The 25,320-nt window shown below is 44.2% G+C and overlaps 1 protein-coding gene across 1 annotated transcript in view; it reads left to right on the top strand.

The window, feature by feature from the left end:
• LOC115471190 (neurotrypsin-like) overlaps window positions 1-25,320 on the top strand; it is a 99,938-nt gene that overhangs the window by 41,923 nt on the left and 32,695 nt on the right. Inside the window, exons 6-9 of the mRNA XM_030204886.1 lie at window positions 3,483-3,630; window positions 5,989-6,167; window positions 17,628-17,769; window positions 22,080-22,282. Coding sequence (XP_030060746.1) covers window positions 3,483-3,630; window positions 5,989-6,167; window positions 17,628-17,769; window positions 22,080-22,282 — 672 coding nt within the window. The remainder of the gene's footprint in view (window positions 1-3,482; window positions 3,631-5,988; window positions 6,168-17,627; window positions 17,770-22,079; window positions 22,283-25,320) is intronic.

Genomic DNA, 25,320 nt, shown 5'->3' with positions numbered 1-25,320 from the left:
GGGGTCGGTGGGGGCAGTCCGCCCCGGGTGCACGCCGCTGGGGGGTGCTGCAGCGTGCGCCTGTGGGCTCCGACTTCGCGAACTTCACTCGTTCGCTGCAGCTCCCTCTGCCCCAGAACAGGTTACTTCCTGTTCTGGGGCAGAGGGAGCTGCAGCGAACGAGCGAAGTTCGCGAAGTCGGAGCCCACAGGCGCGCGCCACGGCACCCCCCCCCCCAGCAGCGTGCACCGGGGGGGTGTCATTTCGCCGGGGAGGGGGGAAGGTGTCATTTCACAGGGGGGGGCGCTCTGCACCCGAGAGGGGGGCGCATCGGCGATCCGCCCCGGGTGCCATCCACGCTAGGAACGCCACTGTGCTAGTCCATGAACATTTGTACTCCCAGCCTTCCACCTATTTCTCCTTGGGTTGCTTATTGTCTGTACAGTATAAACTCATGTGTTCTATCATCTCCTACCCTGAGCTCATTGCTTTTTGAATTTCCTCACACTCTCTTTGTTTTATGGGGGTGTTGGCCTATATCAGTGGGCTTCTCTCCTTTAGTTTAACTATCTGTGCACATATGGTCTGAATTTTTCACTTCAGATACTTTTCCAGACACCGAAAGATGCAGTCTTTTATTGCACCAAATTTTGAGCCTTGAGCTCTATTATGAAGTCAGTGATACAATATAGCATTTCTTCACCCTCTGAAAAATCTTCACCTACATTCTGGAACTGCATGGCATGGACACCATTTCACTTATTTATTTTAATTTCTTATTTTAGGCCTGCAAGCCTAAAAGCTATCAAAGCGGTGTGCGATCAAGTACAGTAGATGTGCTGGGTCATTGGTTCCCAAGCAGATTATAACATCAAGATCAGAATCCATCTTTTCTTCGCTGATAGTTTGTTTATGTTTATGTTTCAGTAGAAACAATCAAAGCGGTTAACAATCAAAAACGTAGTGATGAGAAAATGAAAGAACTACAATCATGAATAGGAAAGAGAAGCAAAGAGGACAGGTATAAACAGGGAAAAGAGGAGGGAACAAGTAAACTCAATGGAGTCCCCATTCATGTCTTCTGCTTCTACTGTTCTATTGGAATAGGTCCCTTCCTTCTTATAGTTGAATTTCCCAGTGCTCCAGTGGAGGAGGATAATTGAAGCAAAGCAAGCATTGTTTCCTCAATTTGGTTTCTATTCCAGCTAGTTTTTTTTATTACATTTGTACCCCGCGCTTTCCCACTCATGGCAGGCTCAATATGGCTTACATATTATATACAGGTAATTATTTGTACCTGGGGCAATGGAGGGTTAAGTGACTGGGTTAAGTGACTTGCCCAGAGTCACAAGGAGCTGCCTGTGCCTCCAGTGGGAATCAAACCCAGTTCCCCAGGGCCAAAGTCCACCACTCTAACCACTAGGCCACTCCTCCACTCCTTAGTTTATGATCCTAGTAGGCCATTAACCTTCTTTTCTTTTTTCTTCCCAGAACTACTTTCCCATGTAAACGCCTTTGATAGTAGAGTCCTCCAGCAGGTTTCTGTTTGTAGATGTTTTGGCAGTATCTTTTGATTTTTATGCATAGTTGGCATATTTATTTAACTCTGATGTTACATCAAAAATCATTTCTGGAGATTCTTTGGATCATTTTTGGGAGTAAGAGCAAATTGGATATCTGTGGTTTTAACAATTTGGCTTCTTCCTCTTTGAGTCAACTCTTCATTGCAGAGATAGAAACAAATGGGGCAAACTCTAGGACTCCAGATGGTCTGGAATAGGCTTTGAGCACCACAGTTATACTGATTAATAGTCATTGCATTAATTAGTTTGTATGAAATACCAGTATTATAACAAATAATTTCTGATATTTTTAACAGCAGATTAAGGCAAAGAGAGATTAAAAGCAAAGTAAAATTAGATAGCAGATTATAGGCTGACACAAGTTTAAACCATACAAATCTAATTACAGGTTAAGAGGGGAAGTTATCAATGTAGGCTACCATTAACGTGTTATTTTACTGTTAACCCCAGTTATTATTAACCAGGTCTCATTGCGCCAGTGGCATACCAAGGGGGGGCGGTCCGCCCTGGGTGCACGCCGCTGGGGGGGTGCCGCATGCCTGTCAGCTCCGCTCGTTCCCTGCTCCCTCTGCCCCAGAACAGGTTACTTCCTGATCCAGGGCAGAGGGAGCAGGGAACGAGCGAAACCGACAAACGCGCAACACCTCCTCAGCAGGTAAAAATGCACCCGGGGGGGGGGGGTGTCCTTTCGCCGGGGGGAGGTGTCCGTCCTTTTGCCAGGGTGAGGTGTCCTTTCACCGGGGGTGGGGGGAGGTCGCGCTGCACCCGGGAGGGGGTGCATCGGCGATCCATCCCAGGTGTCAGCCACCCTAGGAACGCCACTGCATTACACAAAATGGGACCTATGCTAAAATAGCATGTTAATTGTAAAATAACCCATCTTAACTCCCCCCCCTTAGTGTGAAGGGTTTCAGTCTCTGGTAACCAGAGCTGATATTGTGATATCATAATGCTTCATTCTGCCAATGCCTAAGAGCCAACCTCATCAGTGATGTCACAATGGCTTGATTGCCCTATACTTGGCTCATTTTTATTACATACAGCAGTGAGTTTGATTTCTATAGACATTTCTTTATACTTTTATTAAGGGGAGAAGTTGTCAAAATGGCCTACCATTAAGGCGTGCTATTTTACTGTTAACCCCAGTTGTTAGTAACCAGGTCTCATTGTATAAAATGGGAACTGTGCTAAAATAGCATGAGTTAGTGGTAAAATAACGTCTTAATGGTAGCCCACATTGATAACTATGCCCCTTAGTCAAAAACAGATTTACATAAGATTTTTATTTTACAATTTTGTTTCAAAGCCTTATCCATACTACCAAGCCTAGTGTTTCTGTGGATTGCAAAACAGCAAAGAAGCCCTGATACTTGCCCCTTTAGGCAACTGATTCAGTACAGTCTGGTCTCTGTAGCCAAAGGCTTGATTTTGTGCATTTTGCAATTGGACATTTTTTCCCCCGAAAATGGACCAAAAAACAAAATGTCCAAATCACAAAACATTGTTCTAAACAGTATTTTTGAAAAAAAAAAAAAAGATATTTTTCTTGTTTGAAAATGACTTTCTTTCCTATTCAGATTTTGGATGTCTTTTGCAAAACGTCCAAAGTCGGACTTAGATGTCGTATCAAAAATGCCCCTCTCTGTGTCATTATAGAAAGCTCACTGATATACCAGATCTTTTGTAGCTTGTACTGTCCCTTCTGTTCCCGTTGCTGTTGCAGCCTGCGGGAAGCACCCAAGCATATTGGCACTAATTCCCCTTTATGATGGTCCTGAGGAGTAGTTTATATTGCTGGCATGTACTGCAGCTATTAGCTATATGGTTAGATCTGTAACATGGTACATGACAGAAGTGGTATCTTGAAACCCTCGGCTTTTCAGTCTCACAGAGCCCTTTTTTTCCTTTCCTGAAGAGTAGGTTTAGAGGCCCTGCTGCGCCTGGTGGGAGGGAAGGAGCCCTTCGAAGGGCGAGTGGAAGTCTTTCATGACGGCAAGTGGGGAACTATCTGTGATGATCTTTGGGACGACAGCGATGCAGAAGTGGTCTGCAGGCAGCTAGGTCTCAGGTAAGCTTTAGGCTGCTGAAACTAAAAATTGAACCATAGTACTCTGATGTTCAGTTACTGGAATGCATGTGTGCAGAGTTGCCAAGGGGGTCAGCCTCCCGAGCGGGAAATTTAGGGCCCACCAATATCTCCGCCCCAACCAGCCCATAGTCCCTCCTGCCAGCCCATAGCTCCGCCCACAGCTCCGCCCACAACCACCACAGTTCTGCTCCGGCACAGCCTTCCTTTCCAGCAACAGCAGGAGACACCTTGTAAAACATCATTTCCTGCTGCTGGGAGACCAGCGGCAGCAGGTGATGACATTTAATGAAGGCATTTCCTGCTGTCCCTGGAAAGTGGAAACGGAGCTGTTCAGAGGGAGATCCCGGCACTCCAGCAGGAGATGACTTTGTGTGTGTGTGTAAGAGTGGAGGGAGGAGTAATGGAGAGAATGGTTCTGAGCTACAGGGGACTGAACTACAGTCCTAATCCTTTGTTTATTCTCTGCTGTTATGAGAAGCATTTCTGTATTGTGACAAGATTTTAGAACATCTTGTCTTTTTCAGTGTTCATTCAGTAGAAATAAGCCTTAAGGGGAAGATGCGGAACAAGTTCACAGATCTGATGCACCCAAAACTTTGGACTGGCCCAGTATCTCAGATACAGCAATGAGGTTTTGGGGGTCCCTCCTTGATTTACCTGTCAGACAGTTGGTTGCCATTTCATGGAAGTGATACGCTCAGGCACAGGAGAGTGGAAAGATGATTAAATGATTACCAGTACAGGGATTTCTCCTGACACATAAAGGTTTCACCCCAAAGGAAACTGTTTATCAATCCTTTCCAACCTAGTTTAGCAAGTGAACCTGTACCATCTCTAGGGCAATTTCTGTGGGAGGTGGAAAAGGGAAAACAAGACAAAATATTTTAAACAAAAAATGAACCTTCCAAAACAGCGCCATGTTTGTTCTTGCTTCGTTGAAATCAGATTGCCGGACATGATATTGCATAATGATTCCTTCAGCACGTCGGATTCTTGTAACAATGAGTTGATCAGTGATACATCATGAATAGACAAAACAACGTTTTTCAAGTTTTCAAGTTTTATTTGGGATTTGCTAACCTACCAATCAGGGCAATTGTATAAGCAGTTTACATGCTAAAAGTTACATTTTAGAAACTTAGGGGCCCTTTTACTAAGCCACGTAAGCGTCTATGTGTGTCCAACGCATGCTAAAATGGAGTTACCACGTGGCCCTTGCAGTAATTTCATTTTTGGTGCGTGTCCGCTAAGCTTGCCCAAAAAATATTTTTTATTGTCTGACACGCGTCAGCTACATGCGCCAAGTGGCATTTGGTACACATTACTGCCCAGTTACCGCATGAGACTTTACCACTAGGTCAATGGCTGGCGGTAAGGTCTCAGACCCAAAATGGACACATGGCAATTTTCATTTTGCTGCACGTCCATTTTCGGCAAAAATTTAAAAAAAGGCATTTTTTGAAAGTGCGCTGAAAAATGATTCTGCGTGCCCTCAAAACACACGTCTACACTACCACAGGCCATTTTTCAGCACACCTTAGTAAAAGGACCCCTTAACATACATATAATGTGACAATACATGAAATATAAAGGACAGGTGGTGGAATTACAAATTATACAGGAAAGAGGTGGGGAAGGGAGGGGAGTGTTCAAATGTCATACAGTCAGGTATGGTCTCTCTCTCTCCACAGTCACTGGGTGGAGGGAAGGGGGCTAAATATATATAAAAAAATAAAGTAAGTAAAAATTAGGAAAATGCGTCCATAAATAAAAAAGTTTCAAGTTCAGTTTTGAATTGTTGAGGGGAGGTTTGGTGGCCTGTGCATGAACAAGGAGACAGTCAACAAATGACTTCAGAGAGACCACCTGGTGGTTCAGTGGCAGTGCCATGCACTGTTATATAGAATGTCCTGGGTGTGATTCCTGGCTCAGGTATCCCTTTCTCAGATGAGTTGTGGCCGGAGATGCTGCAGAAGCAGTGTTTACAACACCTGGAAGGAGGGAGGGAGTTGGTCTTTGTACAATGCCCAGTGCGTGAACCCTAGTCACTATGATAGACTAAAGTAATTTGGGAAGGAAAATCCCTGGATAGCTGTGAATGAATGCTCATAGCACCAGATCCCAAGCCTGGTCCTGACTGAGTTGGAAGCCCAAAGGAACAAGAGGAAGCTGTCATTTAAAATATGTTCAAGAATAGAAGTGGAGGATGGGCCTACCTGTAGGCAAAGTGGAGAATATAACTTTTTTCTCCTTTTGTTGATGTGAAGTGCAAGTTTGCTTGTGTATGCATGGACTAGTTGAGATTCTTGATTACTTTTGTGCCTTTATTGTTTACAGTGGGAAGCCGAAAGCCTGGGTGTGGGCTCACTATGGACAGGGCTCTGGTCCAATCCTGCTGGATGAGGTGGCATGCTCAGGAAATGAATTGTCCCTGGACCAGTGCATAAAGAGTAACTGGGGTGACCACAACTGTGACCACATTGAGGATGCTGGGGTGTCCTGCAACCCTTTCACAGGTACTCATCAATCAGTGAAAAGTGAAGCCTTCACTTTTATGTTCAGGTACTGAGAAAAGCAGACCTGGATACAGACCAGTGTATGAAAAATATCTTAGAATTTGCTTGACCATCACACAAGTGACTAGAAATGATAGCTTGCCTCTGCTCTATCAAACCTTCCCTTGTCCACGAACTATACAAGAATGCATCTTAGGGAGCAGGGGCAAACTGACTATTCAGACAACCGGGCAGTGCCTGAGGGCCCAGAGGCTCTGCCCAGATGCCCAGTGCGCTGCTGGTGATCTAGTGGCCTCAGTGGGGAGGAGGGAACATATTGTTTCCTGCCTGGTCCGCTAGGCTGCCACTATTCCCCCCCCCCCCCCCGCCCCACCCGGCACCACTGTATTTTAAAAATGGCGGCTGAGACTACCTATGGAAGTCTCGCAAGACTGTCGAGACCCATGAGACTACTGCAGGAAGTCTCGGCTGCCATTTTGAAAACACAGTGGTGCCAGCAGGTGGGGTAATAGCGGCATTGCAGCGGGCAAGAAAGAACATGCCCCCCCCCCGCAGAGGTCACCAGACTACCAGGACCTCAGGTAGGACTGGGGGCGCCGGCTGCAGCGGGGGCGTTGGCTGCAGAGGCAGGGGCGACAGGGGGGTGTCAGGCAGCTGCTGGGCAGGGGGCTCAGACCACCCTCAGTTCCCAGGGGCCCAGACCACCCTCAGTCTGCCCTTGTTAGGGAGTAGAAGAGATTTTATGTTCTAGACACTACAGTGAATGGCATTGCACTGGGAGTTTGTAATAATGCTCTCAGCATTCACACATGAACTTGCCAGATGGATACCAGTCAGCAGTGAACTGACCATTGGGACAATAGCACAGTGCCTGAGGGCCAACAGTAGTAAGGAGAGCCATTCTTCCCTAGCCTCCATCTAGTTTAATCACTTTTGATAGGTAGCTAGGGGCCCATGACCCTTATTGGCTGGAGGCCCAGATCACCGTCAGTCTGCCCCTAATACCACTACTACTGCTACTACTTATCATTTCTATAGCGCTACAAGGCATACGCAGCACTGCACACCATACACAAAAAGACAGTCCCTGCTCAAAGAGCTTACAATCCTTCAGGAATGTGCCACTAAAAAGATAGGCATTTATTTAAGACTGCCATAAACATGCCATATTTGGAGGGTTTGTTCTATTTCTTTATTCTTAATTTGCTAGTTAGGCCAAAGTGTAGGTAAGAAATGTTTTTATTTAGTCAAATTTGTGAGTTGCTTAATTTCCAGAGGAATTTAGGTAATATACACTATGAGGTCGATATTCAAAGTGATTTAACCAGCCAGAAACAGCTCCTGGCCAATTAAATCACTTGTTCAGGCCTAACCACTTATTTTCAGTGGCACTTAACTGGTTACTGTCGCAGCAAATGACTAGTTAGCACCAAACTCAAAAACGGCTACTTTGGGGGCATTCCGGGGCAGAGTCAGCATTTGGCCAGTTAAGTGCCAATATTCATCACTTAATTGGTCAAGATCACTGCATAAATAGGACCACATAAAAGCCTGTCCTATCTTTATGCAGTGTCCCATAGCTGATTAAATGTTGAATAACATACTTAACCGGCTATGTTTTTGCTGGTCCCATATACCCAGAATTCAATGCCAGAGCCCAGACATGACCGGCATTGAATTTCCAGGCATAACGCCAGCAGTGGTCAGTAAAATGCTGAGCGCCAGTGGCTGAATATTGATCCCTATAAAAACTTCCTACCATAAAAACTGCAGTTGTTTGTGTGCTTGGTTTAACTCGATAGGGCATACTGCAAATGTACAGCCTGCGTAGAGCATTCAGTGGTCCATGCAGGCCACAGCTGAAGGGCAATTTTGGCAGTGTCCAGTGCAACAGGCAGTAAGTACTGCTGTTGACTTAGTGGAATGGAACGAGTAGATGTGTATCGCTTGTTTACTCTTTCCAAGAATACTAGGACTAGGGGCATGCAATGAAGCTACAAAGTAGTACATTTAAAACAAATCAGAGAAAATATTTCTTCACTCGATGTGTAATTAAACTCTGGAATTCGTTGCCAGAGAATATGGTAAAAGCAGTTAGCGGGGTTTTTAAAAAGTTTGGATATCTTCCTAAAAGAAAAGTCCATAAACCATTATTAAGATGGACTTGGGAAAATCCATTGCTTATTTCTAGAATAAGCAGCATAAAATGTATAGTACTGTTTTGGGATCTTGCCAGGTACTTGTGACTTGGATTGGCCACTGTTGGAAACAGGATACTGAGCTTTATGGACCTTCAGTCTGTCCCAGTATGGCAATTCTTATGTTCTTATGTAGTTAGTTGGTCAACTTAGAAGAAGATCCTATGCAGGGTGGTGGACTAAACAAATCCTGTCACCACTCAGGTCCTGGTGTGATAGTTTAGCCAGCCAAAGACAGCATGTTCCTGGTACGGTGGTTTAGACAAATACAAGAAACTGTCTTTGTGCTTAGTATTTATACCATTCAGTTTTCCCTCCAATACGCGTTCTCCTTCTACCATTACTTCACTGGTAAAGAGAACCTTCCCAATTTCTAGAAAACACTGGGGGCCAGATGCATCAACCAAACGTAAAAAAATCTAAAATGTAAAAGTCCTTAATGAATTTGAAAAAACAAAGAATGCACCAAAAAAACAAGTCGCACATGTTCGGTGCGGTATTGTAAAGTACAGTGCATTAAACTGGTGTAATCCCCGTCAATAATCGGCCCCTAAAGCATGCGCAGAGCAGCCAAGCGTTATGCTGGCTGCTCTGCGCATGCCACAAATGTCAAAACAACAACAACAACAACAAAACACAAACACGTGTGTTTTGGAAGGGGGCAAAGGCGCTCATCAGGAGAGTCCTGTATGGACGGCCTTGCCTCCCCCCCCCCCCCCCGAGGTCATCGCTGCTCCCCGCTTCCCCCTGCAGCATAGAAATCCAAACTTTAGCAGCCCTCTCTTCCTTTCTTTCTCCCACAGCTCTGCCTCCCGCCATCCTCTTTCAAAGATGATCCACAGCACTTCCATTTTTCCCCACACACTCTGCGTTTGAGCTGCCTCAATATTGTTTTAGACACATAGAGCTACTCCTTTCCCTGCCTGCCTCCTCTATTCCTCCTAAATAGATTGTAGCCAGATATGGTAATATCCCATTTTTGAGACTCATTAACCAGTATCTCTGTAATAGCCACATTGTTCAAGTCCATTGCCACAATAAGGCTTCTAGCTCAACTTTGTTGCATAGACTGTGAACATTTGTGCTGATAGTCTTCCAGGACTTTTTGGGTGGCTTCCCTTTTGTTCCTGATGAGTGACTTAGGATAACGTCTCTTTGTATTTTCACCACCACTGTAATGCTTTTGCTATGGGTGACGCTTGTTTTAATCTCTCTGTTACCCTTTCATTTAGTTTAAATGCCAATCTGCATATTGTTTGAATTTTCCACTTAGGATCCTTTTCCCTGCCACGGAAATATGTAATCCATCATTGCAGTATAGCCTTTTGTTGTTCCATCTATTGGCCCAACAAAGTAGCACAGGGGGAAGGAGAGAGCTAAAATTGTAACACTGACCCACTGGGAAATTTTCCCGGTGTTCAAAATCCAACGAGTAGTGAAACAATAAAATATTAAAACAAAAAACAAATTCCAGTATAATAAAATAGTAGTGTACAGTATTATTTTATTATACTTATGTCATTTAAATATTTATACTCTAAAACGGGAAGAAAAAGATCTCAGAATCCTAGTCAATATGATTAAACAAGTTCACCAGAACTTAGGGGTCCTTTTACTAAGGTGCGCCAAAAAAGGCCTGCACTGGTGTAGATGCGTGTATTGGACGTGCGCAGGTCCATTTTTCAGCACGCCTGCAAAAATCTCTTTTTTTGTGTGCTGAAAATGGATGTGCAGCAAAATAAAAATTGGCAAGCATCCATTTTGGGTCTGAGACCTTACCGCCACCCATTGACCTAGCGATAAAGTCTCACACATTAACTGGGCGGTAATGATCTACACGCGTACAATGCCGATTACCGCCTGGCTAGCACCGCACAACAGAAAAGTTCCGGCGCGCTTAGTGGACGCAAGTAAAAATTGAAATTACCACCCAGGCCACATGGTAGCCAGGCGGTAGTTCAAAATTAACACACATAGGACGTGCATACACGCCTAGAAGGCTTAGTAAAAGGGCCCCTAAATGACATAATGGGACAATCACATTATACAGTGGTGGAAATAAGTATTTGATCCCTTGCTGATTTTGTAAGTTTGCCCACTGACAAAGACATGAGCAGCCCATAATTGAAGGGTAGGTTATTGGTAACAGTGAGAGCTAGCACATCACAAATTAAATCCGGAAAATCACATTGTGGAAAGTATATGAATTTATTTGCATTCTGCAGAGGGAAATAAGTATTTAATCCCTCTGGCAAACAAGACCTAATACTTGGTGGCAAAACCCTTGTTGGCAAGCACAGCGGTCAGACGTCTTCTGTAGTTGATGATGAGGTTTGCACACATGTCAGGAGGAATTTTGGTCCACTCCTCTTTGCAGATCATCTCTAAATCATTAAGAGTTCTGGGCTGTCGCTTGGCAACTCGCAGCTTCAGCTCCCTCCATAAGTTTTCAATGGGATTAAGGTCTGGTGACTGGCTAGGCCACTCCATGACCCTAATGTGCTTCTTCCTGAGCCACTCCTTTGTTGCCTTGGCTGTATGTTTTGGGTCATTGTCGTGCTGGAAGACCCAGCCACGACCCATTTTTAAGGCCCTGGCGGAGGGAAGGAGGTTGTCACTCAGAATTGTACGGTACATGGCCCCATCCATTCTCCCATTGATGCGGTGAAGTAGTCCTGTGCCCTTAGCAGAGAAACACCCCCAAAACATAACATTTCCACCTCCATGCTTGACAGTGGGGACGGTGTTCTTTGGGTCATAGGCAGCATTTCTCTTCCTCCAAACACGGCGAGTTGAGTTCATGCCAAAGAGCTCAATTTTTGTCTCATCTGACCACAGCACCTTCTCCCAATCACTCTCGGCATCATCCAGGTGTTCACTGGCAAACTTCAGACGGGCCGTCACATGTGCCTTCCGGAGCAGGGGGACCTTGCGGGCACTGCAGGATTGCAATCCGTTATGTCGTAATGTGTTACCAATGGTTTTCGTGGTGACAGTGGTCCCAGCTGCCTTGAGATCATTGACAAGTTCCCCCCTTGTAGTTGTAGGCTGATTTCTAACCTTCCTCATGATCAAGGATACCCCACGAGGTGAGATTTTGCGTGGAGCCCCAGATCTTTGTCGATTGACAGTCATTTTGTACTTCTTCCATTTTCTTACTATGGCACCAACAGTTGTCTCCTTCTCGCCCAGCGTCTTACTGATGGTTTTGTAGCCCATTCCAGCCTTGTGCAGGTGTATGATCTTGTCCCTGACATCCTTAGACAGCTCCTTGCTCTTGGCCATTTTGTAGAGGTTAGAGTCTGACTGATTCACTGAGTCTGTGGACAGGTGTCTTTCATACAGGTGACCATTGCCGACAGCTGTCTGTCATGCAGGTAACGAGTTGATTTGGAGCATCTACCTGGTCTGTAGGGGCCAGATCTCTTACTGGTTGGTGGGGGATCAAATATTTATTTCCCTCTGCAGAATGCAAATAAATTCATATACTTTCCACAATGTGATTTTCCGGATTTAATTTGTGATGTGCTATCTCTCACTGTTACCAATAACCTACCCTTCAATTATGGGCTGCTCATGTCTTTGTCAGTGGGCAAACTTACAAAATCAGCAAGGGATCAAATACTTATTTCCACCACTGTAGGTCAAAAAAACTTCCTCATTATTTTAAATGCCCAAATTTTGGTACAAATAGAAAATCACTTATCTCTAAGCAGTGCGTCAAATGAATGGTCGCACTGACAGTGGCCAGCTTTAAGAAAGCTGCATCAGTGAACAAGAACCATCTAGAACTGGAAATCATATAAAACTTATTAATACATACAAAAATGATTTTATGGTGTGTTACTAGTGTAAAAAGTTACTTGAGAGCACTTCATTCTAATCTTCTTTTTGGCTGTCAAAAATGGCGGCCGCTATGAAAACACCTTCAAAATATATTTGCATTAAGGTGTTTCTGGTTACTACTACTACTACTACTTAGCATTTCTATAGCTCTGCCAGGGTTACGCAGCGCTGTACAAGTTTAAACATGGGGAAGGACAGTCCCTGCTCAATATGCCATGTGCATCACATCTTAATAAAACACATAGGGCCTCTTTTACTAAACTGCGCTAGCAATTCTCACATGGCAAATGTTTTGCAGCCCATTCAAAAAGAATGGACTGTGGCGCGTTTGCCACGCTGGAAATCGCTAGTGTGGTTTAGTGAAAGAGGCCTTTAATGAAGGTTTTATACTCATTAATAAAAATACTGCCATTCTATTTTTAAATTTAAGCTATTAGGCTCTTCGGTGTTCATTTCATGGATCTATTTTTGTTCCCAGGGAAGTAAACAAATTCTCCGGTTACTACCTCTTATAAGAGGAGGAGCATGATTAACAATGCAGCATTTCAAACTTGAAAGTGAATGATCGGCATTCAAATAAAGCCGTATGATTGACTCTTCAATTCTCGGACATTTTAAACAACTCTTGTGTTCATTAATCCTTATTCTGAATGGTCTGCTTGTTTGTCCAACATAAAGTATCAGACACGGACAAATAACATAAATCACAAATAAGAAAATCAGTGGAACAAGTAATCTTATGTTTGAGTTTAAATCGATTGGCATCCAAGGGATTTAAAAACCAAGGGGCCATTTTACCAAGCAGAAGTAAAAAGGGCCCTGCTGTAGGCGACCTAACAGTTGTGTGACCAAACAGCTGGACTTGGAAGGTGCGCTAGGTGTGGTGTACTTGGATTTTAGCAAAGCCTTTGACACGGTTCCACACAGGCGACTGATAAATAAACTGAGTGCCCTTGGTATGGGACCTAAAGTGACTGACTGGGTTAAATATTGGTTAAATGGAAGGAGACAGAGGGTAGTGGTAAATGGAGCTTGCTCTGAGGGAAAGGATGTTATCAGTGGTGTACCGCAGAGGTCGGTCCTCGGGCTAGCTCTTTTTAACATCTTTGTGAATGATATTGCAGAAGGGCTGTCTGATAAGATTTGTCTCTTTGTGGATGATACCTAACTCTGTAATAGGGTGGACACCCTGGAGGGTATGGATGACATGAGGAAGGATCTGGCGAAGCTTGAAGAATGGTCTGATAATTGGCAACTAAGATTTAATGCTAAGAAATGCAGGGTCATGCATTTGGGTTACAAGAATCCAGAGGAGCAGCACAATATAGGGGGTGAACTGCTTCTATGTACTGAAGAAGAGTGGGATTTGGGGTGATTGTGTCTGATGACCTTAAGGTCTCCAAACAGGTAGAAAAAGTGATGGTCAAAATCAGAAGGATGCTTGGCTGCACGACCAGCAGGAAAAAGAGGTGATAGTGCCCTTGTATAAGTCTCTGGTGAGGCCCCACTTAGAGTACTATGTGCAGTTCTGGAGACCACACCTAAAGGATATAAACAGGGTGGTCCAGAAGGTGGCTACAAAATTGGTAAGCGGTCTCAGTCATAAAACATATAGGGATAGGCTTAGGAACCTCAACATGTATACACTGGAAAAGAGGGGGGCAAGAAGGGATATGATAGACACATTTAAGTACTGTTGTGAATTGAGGGGTCCCGAGCCCCCCAAGAAGGCTGGAGTGACCTTAAATCTGACTCCATCTCTAAATAGCACTAGTACTGGGGAATCAAGGAGTTGTGAAGTTCTAAAAGGAATTGCCACTAAGAGAGATGTTAGGTCTAAGGAAAAGATACCAGCCTTATGACAAACTGGATTTATGTCACAGGTTATACAATGCAGTGAAAGATAGCCTGATACAGCAAAAGCATTTATACTTACAGCCTTTCATCATTAAGTGAAGCCCACAAATCATCATTTGGGATGAGGAGTTTATTTACCAAGATACAAGTCAAATCAGTGATTGACAACAGGCACGTACAATCAGTTAATTATAGGAATATAATAATCCAGCTGCAAACAGGTGTTAATTCCTAATCTTTTATAATTTCTTTTACCAATTAAAGGTTATACAAGGGAAAGCAATTAGGTAATTTGTCAATTCTGCTGGTCACATTGGTTTCCCTTGGAGAGAGAGAGTGGCAACCCTTTTCTCTCTCTAACTTAAACCAGGAAATACCCTGATTTTTATAGGTGCCCTCAGGATATGGATAATATGACAGTAGATATACCTGATTGGATCTATGCTAATGTCATGGTTGTCACTGATTAGCTCATGCTAATGAGTAGCTTCTATCTTGCTAACATGGTTTTGTCTTTAGCTCGCTTGACCACAAATCTTAAGCAAGACCCTGCATCCAGCTACACCTTTCCTTTCTCACACCATGGCTGACCACAATCCTGCTCACAGGAAAGTCTCATTTCTCAACTTGTTTTTCTAACTTACATTAGAGAAAATTCCACTTTGCAACAGATACGGCTTCCATTTTGTGCTGAAATCCTCCATTTTGTTTCCATATCTATTGACCTAACTTTTCCTAATTTAGCTTATTTAGGCCTCAATCCGGGCTACAAACTAGGCCATACTTTTCCAGTAAGCTCCCAGTTATGTCAGCCATCAGATTTCTGACTCAGCCAAGGTCTGTAATGGCCTGAGCTCTATGACTGGGCCCGCCACCATTCCAGTGGGGGGGGTCTCTGGCTGTACCATAATTATACAGTACCTCAGTGGTGTTAATGTATAGGAGGTGAGCCTCTTTCAATTGAAGGAAAACTCAGGAATGGGAGGCATACGATGAAGTTAAGAGGAAATAAGCTTAGGAGGAATCTAAGAAAATACTCTTTCACTAAAAGGGTGGTGGATGCGTGGAATGGCCTCTCGACAGGGGTTGTGGAGACAAGGACTGTGTCAGAATTTAAGAAAATGTGGGACAAGCATGTGGGATCCCTTTGGAAAGGAAGAGTTAGTGGTCATTAAGGACTGGATGGGCCACTTGGACCTTATCTGTCGTCATATTTCTCTGTTTCTATGCCAGGGCTCTTTTTACCGCAGTGGGTAAAAAGTCCAAAAAAAACACATGGCCATGCGGTAAGCTTGCACTTACCACATGGCCATGCGGGGGGGGGGGGGGGGGAGAACTTAGCGCCACCCATTCAGGTGGTAGTAAGGGCTGCCAGTTAACCCCCCATGTTATATTTTTTAAAAATCCAGCAGCGCTGGAAATGACATGCACTGGAGGCGGAACTGCCACCGATGGTCGCATTGGGCCGGGGGTAGTGCCATGTTGCCGCACGGCAACCCTTTAGTAAAAGGGCCCCCAAGTATCAAGTTCCAAGGTAACAGTACAAGTGCTTCAGTTCATATGGGATCCATGGGTAGAAGACTCAGAAAGAACCATAACATCAGATGGACATAACATCTCTTTAAGATGGTCGTGTCTTAAATGCTTATCTGTGAAAGTTTGGGGAAGAGACTTTAAGTTCCAGTGTTGTCTTAAAATGCCAGCTATCTGGGGCCCAATATTCAGCCGGTAGTGCTCAACGTTTTGCTGACTGAGACCAGTATTATTCCCGGATATACAATGCCAGGCCCTGTCCAGACATCGGCATTGAATATCCAGTTTAGCAGAGCCGACTGACACATAACTGGTTAAGTCTGATATTTTTTTATAGATGTTACTCTGCCGGTTCCTGGCTTTGCAACCAAGTGGTTTAGTTTGAAATTCAGCTGGGTTTTTTTGTGGTAACTTTCTGCATCTTCATATTGAGCTATTTCATTGCAATTTTCATGCAATTTTTTGGACATTTAAGCATTGTCTTAAGACCCCTGACGCAGGCAGTTTTCTGCCAAAATATGGACCATGTCAGGTCTGTCCAGTAAAGTAGAGTTGATGCCCCCTATCTTGAAGGCTCCTTGTGCTTTTATTTTTGTTACATTTGTACCCCATGCTTTCCCACTCATGGCAGGCTCAATGTGGCTTACATGGGGCAATGGAGGGTTAAGTGACTTGCCCAGAGTCACAAGGAGCTGCCTGTGCCTGAAGTGGGAATTGAACTCAGTTCCTCAGGACCAAAGTCCACCACCCTAACCACTAGGCTGCTCCTCCACTCCACTAGGCCACTTTTTGTTCCTTGCTTTGTTATGAGTGTTTTTTGTTCCTTGCTTTGGTGTGAGTGTATCTTGGTTTCCCTCTCTCGCATCTGCCAAGTTTAATATTCAGCACTTAACCTGTCATGGGTTACCGCATAAAGATAGGACTGACTTATATGTATTTATGTGGTAAACCTGGCTGGTTAAATTCGAAATATTAGCACTTAACCAGACAAGTGCTGAATCCGCCCCAGGAACATACCCAAAATAGCCGGTTTTCACTTAGACGCTAACCAGTTATTTTCAGCAATGATAATCGGTTAAGTGCTGCTGAATATTACCGGTTAGGCCCGATCAGGCGATTTAACCAGTCAGGAACCATTTCTGGCTGGTTAAATTGCTTTGAATATCAACTTGCTGGTATTTTTCCTCTTGTTTTAGACTATAAATATTTAAATGGCATGAGCATATAAGAAGGTATAAAATAATATAGTACACTACTATTTCAATATAGTGGAATTTGTTTTTTGTTTCAAAATCCTGCCCTGCCTGCTGTATATATGCCAATACTCCATCCAGTAAGTGTCACTGTGGTGCGATGGCCATGATTACTGACTCCAGATATATGGATTATTTAACAGCCAACCAGAACAGGGACAAACCTCAGTTTACAAAATTTTTTAATTTTATTTTTATTGAATTTTATAATACATTTAGTCATACAACATAAATGTCAGAGAAAAAGAAATAAAAATTGTCAGAATATTACAAATCATGAAATAATCCAAAATACTTTTAGACCACAATTTATCGGGCAAGAAACAAGGAATAAAAAGAAAAAAAAAAGGAAATATACAACGTAGTCAAAGAGCGGTGTCATGCAATTACTCACAGCCGAATATCAGCGTATCAGCCTATTGAACATTCAAGGTTGACTTTCTCTACTTTCTCTATAACTAATACAAAACTTTTTTATACTACAGGTTACTCATAAGAGGGTTTCTTGCACAAGTTCTGATTGTACAAAATAGCTGCAAATACTTTTTTCTGTGTTAATATGCGCAGTTTATGTTCTTTTTATTATTGATCCCTATTGCTAAACCTTCGTGGAGAACTCTTATGTGATAAGGGTAGATTTATACTTCATTTTGTTGTCTGCCTGACCTCAAATAGGGCACCTGAAACTACTGTTACTGTTTGTAGTGTTAGAGAGACGTATGAATGCCTTAGCTGTCATATGTTCTCTTTTCTCTCTGTCCTTCACCTTACAGAGGGCACAGTGAGGCTGTCTGGTGGAAGGAGCCCTAGCGAAGGAAGGGTGGAGGTTTATTACAGCGGAGATTGGGGTACCGTGTGTGATGATGGCTGGACAGACCTGAGTGCACAGGTGGTTTGCAGACAGCTCGGATTCAGGTACGAGTAGGTCAAACACCATAAAACAGCACTGAATTGTGGAAGCTCTTGGACAGAGAAGATTTGATTTTAGCATCTCTATCAGATACAGGACTGGAGTAATGAGGACCCAAAAGACATGCTTAAAAAACTTTTTTTAAAAAGCACTCTGGTGCCACCTATTGTTTATCTTTGAAAGGACGTGGGTTAACTCCATGGCAGGAAAAGTGTACTTTAAATCAGAACAGCTGAGTGAACCTCTGCAGTGTTTATTTCAGTTCTCGTGGTTGTCCATGGAGAACATAAGGCAGAATCACTGGCCATAGCAAGCTTCCCCCTTGTACTGCTTTTGCATGCTGATGAAAAGTCTGATTAGTTCTGCTGCTGAGCTGGTGTGGAGCAGGTGTGCTTCACCAAGGCAGTAACTGCAAAACCATGAGTTTCATTAGCAAGTAAAGTAGATTCCCTGTGAATCCCTGTGTTATTCTATCCCACTTCAGGTCCTGATGCAAAAACGTTCTGGTATCAGTCAAAGAAACAATGTATCATTAACCCTATTGTTATTCTTTCAGGTTACTTGGGGCATCTTTTACTAAGGTGCGCTCACGTTTTTAGCACACGCTAAAATTGTGGGTGCGCTAAGCGATAGAGATGCCAATAGGCAGTGGCGATCCTAGCCGGCATGACACCCGGGGCGGATCGCCGATGCACCCCCCCCCCCCCCGGGGGCCGGGCCCCCCCCCCCCCCGGCGAAATGACCCCCCCCCCCGGGTGCACGCCGCTGGGGGGGGGGGTGCCGCGGCGCGCACCTGTCAGCTGAGTTCGCTGACTTCGCTGCAGCTCCCTCTGCCCCGGCCGGAACAGGAAGTAACCTGTTCCGGGACAGAGGGAGCTGCAGCGAAGTTAGCGAAGTCAGCGAACTCAGCTGACAGGCGCACACCGCGGCACCCCCCCCCCCCAGCGGCGTGCACCCGGGGCGGACCGCCCCCACCGCCCCCCCTTGGTATGCCACTGCCAATAGGAATGCATTTTATTAGGCAATTTTCTTAAGTATACTTTTATAGAACCCTCCTGACACCTAGATCTTCAAGCCTTCAACAATGGCAGGTCCTAGATATCTCCATAAACTCTCCCTCTTACTCTTCAAGTTTTATACAACATTAATATGTGTTTTTCAACTTTTAGCCCCCCTAACCCCTCTCGCATCCCCCCAAGAAAAGCCCTGGTGGACCAGTGGACCGCAAATCAAGCCACCCCAACCTGGTGGTGTAGCGGCTCTCTTCCCTGCCCCCCGTACCTATGTTGGAGGATGGAGGTAGACTCCCTCCTCTTGCAGCAGTGCCACCTCAAAAATGGTGGCGCCCAGCCTTGTCCAGTGCATCCTGGGATGAACTGGGCGTGGCTTCACACCACATAAGCTCTGAGTCTCTCTGTGTACTTTCCTTAGAACAGGGCCAGATTAACACAAAATTGGGCCCCAGGCCAACATACTTTCTTGATCCCTACCATGGACTCTTATTTGTCTTAAGTGGGTTCTGGCTAACTATCTGCCAGGGCCCGCATAAGCCCCAGCAGCTTCCTTAAATGTATTTAGCCCTGGATATTCAATGCTGGTGACCGGACATGGCCCAGCGTTGAATATCTGGGGCTGAATCAACATTTTTTAAAACTCTGACTGCTGTGGGCTGAGTATCAGCCGGTAAAACTCCACTTTCTACAGCAGGGTTCTCAGCCCAGTCCTCAGGACGCACATAGCCAGTCAGGTTTTCAGAATACCCTTAACGAATATGCATGAGACAGATTTGCATACAGTGGAAGTAGGGCATGCAAATTATCTAATGCATATTCATTGTGGATATCCTGAAAACCTGACTGGCTAGGTGTGTCTCGAAGACTGGATTGAGAATCCCTGTTCTCAGTGACGCCCCTCTCATTAGGCCACCTGAGGTCTCAGGTGGCACGCTCCAGGAACGGCACTCTCCCCTCCCTCCTCAACCCTTTACCTTATTTGTTTCTTTTCCAAAAGGCAGCAGTGGCAGCAGTTCCCATAGTCTGCCCTGCTGCTGGCACCAGCCTCTTTTCCCCACTGCAGCCCACCTCTTGATGTAACTTCCTGTTTTCTCAGAGGCAGGATGCAGTAGTGAAGAGACCACTTCCGGCAGCAGGGCAGCCTATGGGAATCACTGGCACTGCCGCCTTTTGGGAAAAAAAATAAGGTAAACATGGGGAGGGAAGAGGGTTGAGGAGGGAAGGGGGGAAATGATAGACCGGGCGTGGGAAGTATCTCATCTCTGCCTCGGGTGGCAGATTGCCTTGGGCCAGCCCTGCCTGTTCTACAGAATATGTTTCTTACTGCTGACTTTTCCTTATGAAGCCTGGTTGTGTAAGTGATGAAGGGGATATTTAAATGATGCAGTGAAAGGACTGAAATTTGGTCATCTATATTTAGCTTCTTGCCCATACTTCATGCTGACATCACTCCTTAGGCATGCACCATAAGCCGCCCCCACCCTCTACAAGTCCAGATGTTGCTGATGTCAGAAGAATAGTGTTGCTGGTCCAAACAGGAAAAATCAGCCTCATGCAGTTTTTAACAAGGGAGATCATACATCCTGCAGCTAAGAAAATGGCCTGGATGAAATCTGTCTTTGTGTGCTTATTAATGGCCTTTTCACAGATACAGTATTTGGTCTCCCAGTTAGCCACTTTTGGAGCATAAGATGGCATTTATGATATTTGGGTGTCCCTTCTCAATAGCTGTTTCCCATAGTGAATCAATCCCATAAATAGTTCTGTTATTATTATAATGATTATTATTGTCATAATTTGTACAGCATGCAGACTGCAATTAAAAACCCAATATTCAGCGTTATTTAACCAGCCAGGAATGGCTCCTGGCCTGTTAAATAGCGCCTAGCCAGCTGAGTGCTAATGTTCAGCATGAGATAGCTGGTTATCTCCACTAAATATTAGCACTTAGCGCATAGGGGAGATTCTATTTATGGCATCTAAAAAATCGGTGCTAAAATCAGTGCCAGCTAAGCGTATTCTATAATCAGTACCTAGATTTAGGCATCAATTATAGAATATGCTTAGTTGATATTTTAGCACCTAAATCTACATGCATCCATTTATACCAGCGAGAACGTGGTGTAAAACCCAGCGTGTAGATTTAGGCGCACTGGCCATATTCTATAACTAAGCATGTATATTTCAGATCGCCCACAAAACAGCCATTTCCCTGCCCATAACCATGCCCCTTTTTGCCTGCACATGTTAGAAGTTCAGCGCACATCGTTACAAAATACGCTTCGTGACTTCTGCGCCTAAATTCTAATCAGTGCCAATTAGTGCTCATTATTGGTTGTTAAGTGCTGTTATTAGTGCTCATTAGCTTGTTAAGCTTGTTGTTACATGCATTGTTATAGAATCCGTGCTGATTTCGGCATGAATCTCTAGGCACGCTATATAGAATTCAGGGGATAGCGGTTAACCCAGGGGCGTAGACAGACAACAGATTTTGGGTGGGCCTAGGCAAGAAGTGGGTAGACACCAAGTGTTCCCTCTTCCCCCCCCCCCCCCCAACCACCCAAAAATATCTCAGCTGGCGGGAAAACGCTTCTTTCCACCTTGGCAGTCTGCAGCAGGCATGCCCTTAAAACTGAGCATGCGCAGGTGCTGGTATCATGAACATTATTAAAACAAATTTGGGGGGGGGGGGGTTGCCGGGTTCTTGAAGCCTGAATTGGCCGCTGTCGGAGACAGGATGCTGGGCTTGATGGACCCTTGGTCTTTTCCCAGTATGGCGGTGCTTATGTACTTATGTACTTATGAGAGTAGCGTTTTCGTTACCATCAGGGGGAAGTCTTCAGCTGGTGGAGCTTGGGATCCCCACCAAATACCACTAAACGTGTGCTGTTCGGTGGGCCTGAACCCTAAGTGGGTGGGCCCTGGCCCACCCAGGCCCATCTGTGGCTAAGCCACTGGGTTAACCGGCTGTTTCGCACAATATAGCCGGCTATCCGTGAATATTCAAGTGCTGGCCGACTAAGTTTAGTGGGCAAATCGGACTGCACACATAGCAGTCCTATCTTTGCCCACTATTAATTTAACCAGCCAACACTGAATATTCCACTAGCTGGTTAAGTTATAGCTGGTAAAAAAAAAAATAAAAACCCCAGATATTCAATGCAAGTCACCAGAAATGGTCCAGTATTGAATATCCGGGATCAGCACCTGCAGCAGCAGCTAACCACACTGCCTGCTGCCAGCTGAATATTGGGGGAATTTTACATAAAATCGGTGACCTCATCTTTCTTCTTCTCCTTTAGTGGCCCTGCCAGCGTTGCATCAAAAGGGGAATTTGATGCTGGAAAAGGCTTTATCCTTTTGGATGAGGTAGCATGTACTGGCACAGAGGCTTCTTTCTTGGACTGTCCTCACAGCAACTGGGGACAGCACGACTGCTCTCATTCTGAAGATGTGGGGATTCACTGCTCAAATGACAGCAATGACATCACAGCCGTGCCTTCAGGTAATTGGCTGTTGAGACTGGGATATTGTTTTTTCTTTTTTTGTTGTTTTTTTTTTTAACTTTCAATAAACTTTGTTAATATCGGTGTATACACAGGCAGATTGCCAACTTTCACCCCAAATCATACAACTCCAAATTCCAAAGCATCCCCTTCCCATAGGAAAAAAAAAATTAACAAAGGGCTGAACAATATAACCCACCTCATGTAAACAATTATTGGGCAGCAACATCTCAAATATATTACACACCTTAATATCAACAAAGACCTAACATTGATCTATACGGGGTCCATACTGCTTAGAAGGAGCCCATACGATCATGTTTAATGCAGTTAATTTTGACATCAAATAGAGAGAGTCCAGTTTAGCCAGCAACTGATCTTTGCTGGGCAGTTCAGGCTTTTTCTAAACTGAAGCCAAACATAACCGAGCAGCAGTGACCACCGTATGTTCCAGCCAGGTAATTTCCACGTCTTCTGAGGGAGAAGAACCATTGAGCAGAAAGACAAGCATGGAAGGTGGGCATGCTAAGCCCAGCAGTACTTGTATAAATTACGCCACCATCTCCCAATATTTCTGGACTTTTGGACAAGTCCACCAGATATGCTCGAAAGTCCCCTCAAATCCACAATCTCTTCAGCAAAGGCCTGAGCCAGAACCAAAAATCTTTTTCAGTCGTGCTGGGGTATAGTAACACTGAAAGAGCTTCTTAAAACCATGTTCTATGTAATTTGAAGCAATTGTAACTTTGGTAAGTTTCGTATAGATCAGCTGCAACTGCGAAGCTGATAAGGGTACTCCCCAAAGCACTTCCCAACGTTGTTCATACTTTTGAGTAATAGGTCTGCTATACAACAAGGCTTTATACAACCTAAATATCAATCCCTTTCCCACCCCAAATCTAAAGAGCTTCAATACAGCCTGGTCCCCCTTTCGCCAATCTGGCAGAACTTTTTTAGAAATAAAATTTCGTAGTTGACAATAGAAAAAATAATCAGTATCAAGCAACCCATACCAATCCCACAAAACTTCAAAGGGGAAAATAATTCCTTTTACCAAAAATTGTCCTAAAATCCGTAATCCTTTGGTTTCCCATCTACTAAATACTCCCGTAAGGTTAGACGGTGTCAAAAAAATAGCACTGTGTCGGAAACAGCACCTTCCTAGTTGCATACCATTCAGCAAGTACACATGCACAGCATAGCATCCATCCAGGTACGCATTTGTGATAACGGAAGCCAAAGTAAATAATTTAAAGGCATCCTACCCACTACAGACTGTTCAAGTTGCACCCATTGTTTCATTGTGGATGTAATCCAATCAAAAAAAGAGCTGTCCGCCGCGCTGCTTGATAATAATGAGCAAAATCAGGCACTCCCATACCCCCCTATTCCCGATCAGCAAACATTTGGGCCCGGTAGAGACTGGCTCCACCCCCAGCTTACCAAACTTCCGTGGCTATGGCCGCCAACAAGGCTACTGCAGGACCAGTCTCACAGTAAGAGCTATGAGATTTTGTAGCAAGACTGGTCTCGCAGCAGCAGGAAGTTACATCTTATTAATGCATCTCCTGCTGCCAATGAAGGGGGAGGCTGCTGAGTGGGAATTCTTCACTCCACAGCAGGAATGTGGGAGATGACTTGCAAAAGCGAGAGTCTCCCGCTGAATGTAGGAGACTCAGCAGATCTGGGATTTATCGGTGTAACTGCACAGTGCCTCCAATTCTATTCTTTGGGGTAGAATCTCGCTTCACACTTTCCCAAAGGCAAGGCAGGGCACATGAAGGGTAGTTCTATAAAGCAGGTGTCACATTTACATGCAGGTTATGGGCTAGATTCTATATGTGGTGCCTGAAAATTCTGTGCGGAAAAAAAATTATGTCTAGACTTATTCTCTAAAGTGCACCTATATTTTATAGAATAGGCTTAAATTTCAACGCAATATATAGAATACAATGAGCACTTCTCCATGTGACCAAACTTAGTCATGGCTATTTACGCCATGTTTTACTTAGCATAAATCCCGACGCCTACTTTAGGCACAGAGCAGGTGTATTCTATAAAAATACGCATAGATTTTCAAAATGCCCGTGGCAACACCCCCTTTTCAACTATGCAAATTAGATTTCACGTGCACCACATTACACAATACGCTTAGCGAGTTGTGCGCACAAATCATAATTAATGTCAATTAGTGCTGATAATTGTTTGTTAACATCCAGTGGACAGCACTGATTAGCTAGTTAACCAATTAAGTTACATGCATTGTTCTAAAATATGTTTCTATGTCCACACGGAAATTAAGGCATGATATATAGAATCCGGCAGTATGCACGTAAATATGTAGAATAATGACACATACATGCATATATGCTATTATTTCACCTAAGCGCTATTCTGTAAATATGTGCTAAACTTAGGTAGTATGTATTTGCAGGAGGGGTGAAAATAAATCACTGATGAGGTTCCCACTTACATGCGTTACCTGCATCCCTACAGGTAAAAATTACATATATAATTAATAAATCACCGAAACGTGACCTTGCAAATGAAATAACATGAAATCATAAGTACATAAGTATTGCCATACTGGGAAAGACCAAAGGTCCATCAAGCCCAGCATCCTGTTTCCAACAGTGACCAATCCAGATCACAAATACCTGGCAAGATCCCAAAAAGTACAAAGCATTTTATACTGCTTATCCCAGAAATAGTGGGTTTTCCCCAAGTCCATTTAATAACGGTCTATGGACTTTTCCTTTAGGAAGCCGTCCAAACCTTTTTTAAACTCCGCTAAGCTAACCGCCTTTACCACTCTGGTGGTAAATTCCAGAGTTTAATTACACGTTGATGAAGAAACATTTTCTCCAATTTGTTTTAAATTTACTACATTGTAGCTTCATCGCATGCCCCCTAGTCCTAGTATTTTTGGAAAGCGTAAACAGACGCTTCATATCTACCCGTTCAACTCCACTCATTATTTTATAGACCTCTATCATATCTCCCCTCAGCCGCCTTTTCTCCAAGCTGAAGAGCCCTA

This window comes from Microcaecilia unicolor, chromosome 5 (genome assembly GCF_901765095.1).
Source record: "Microcaecilia unicolor chromosome 5, aMicUni1.1, whole genome shotgun sequence".
In the NCBI taxonomy this organism is placed as follows: Eukaryota; Metazoa; Chordata; class Amphibia; order Gymnophiona; family Siphonopidae; genus Microcaecilia; species Microcaecilia unicolor.
This window is presented reverse-complemented; position numbering and strand designations above follow the sequence as displayed.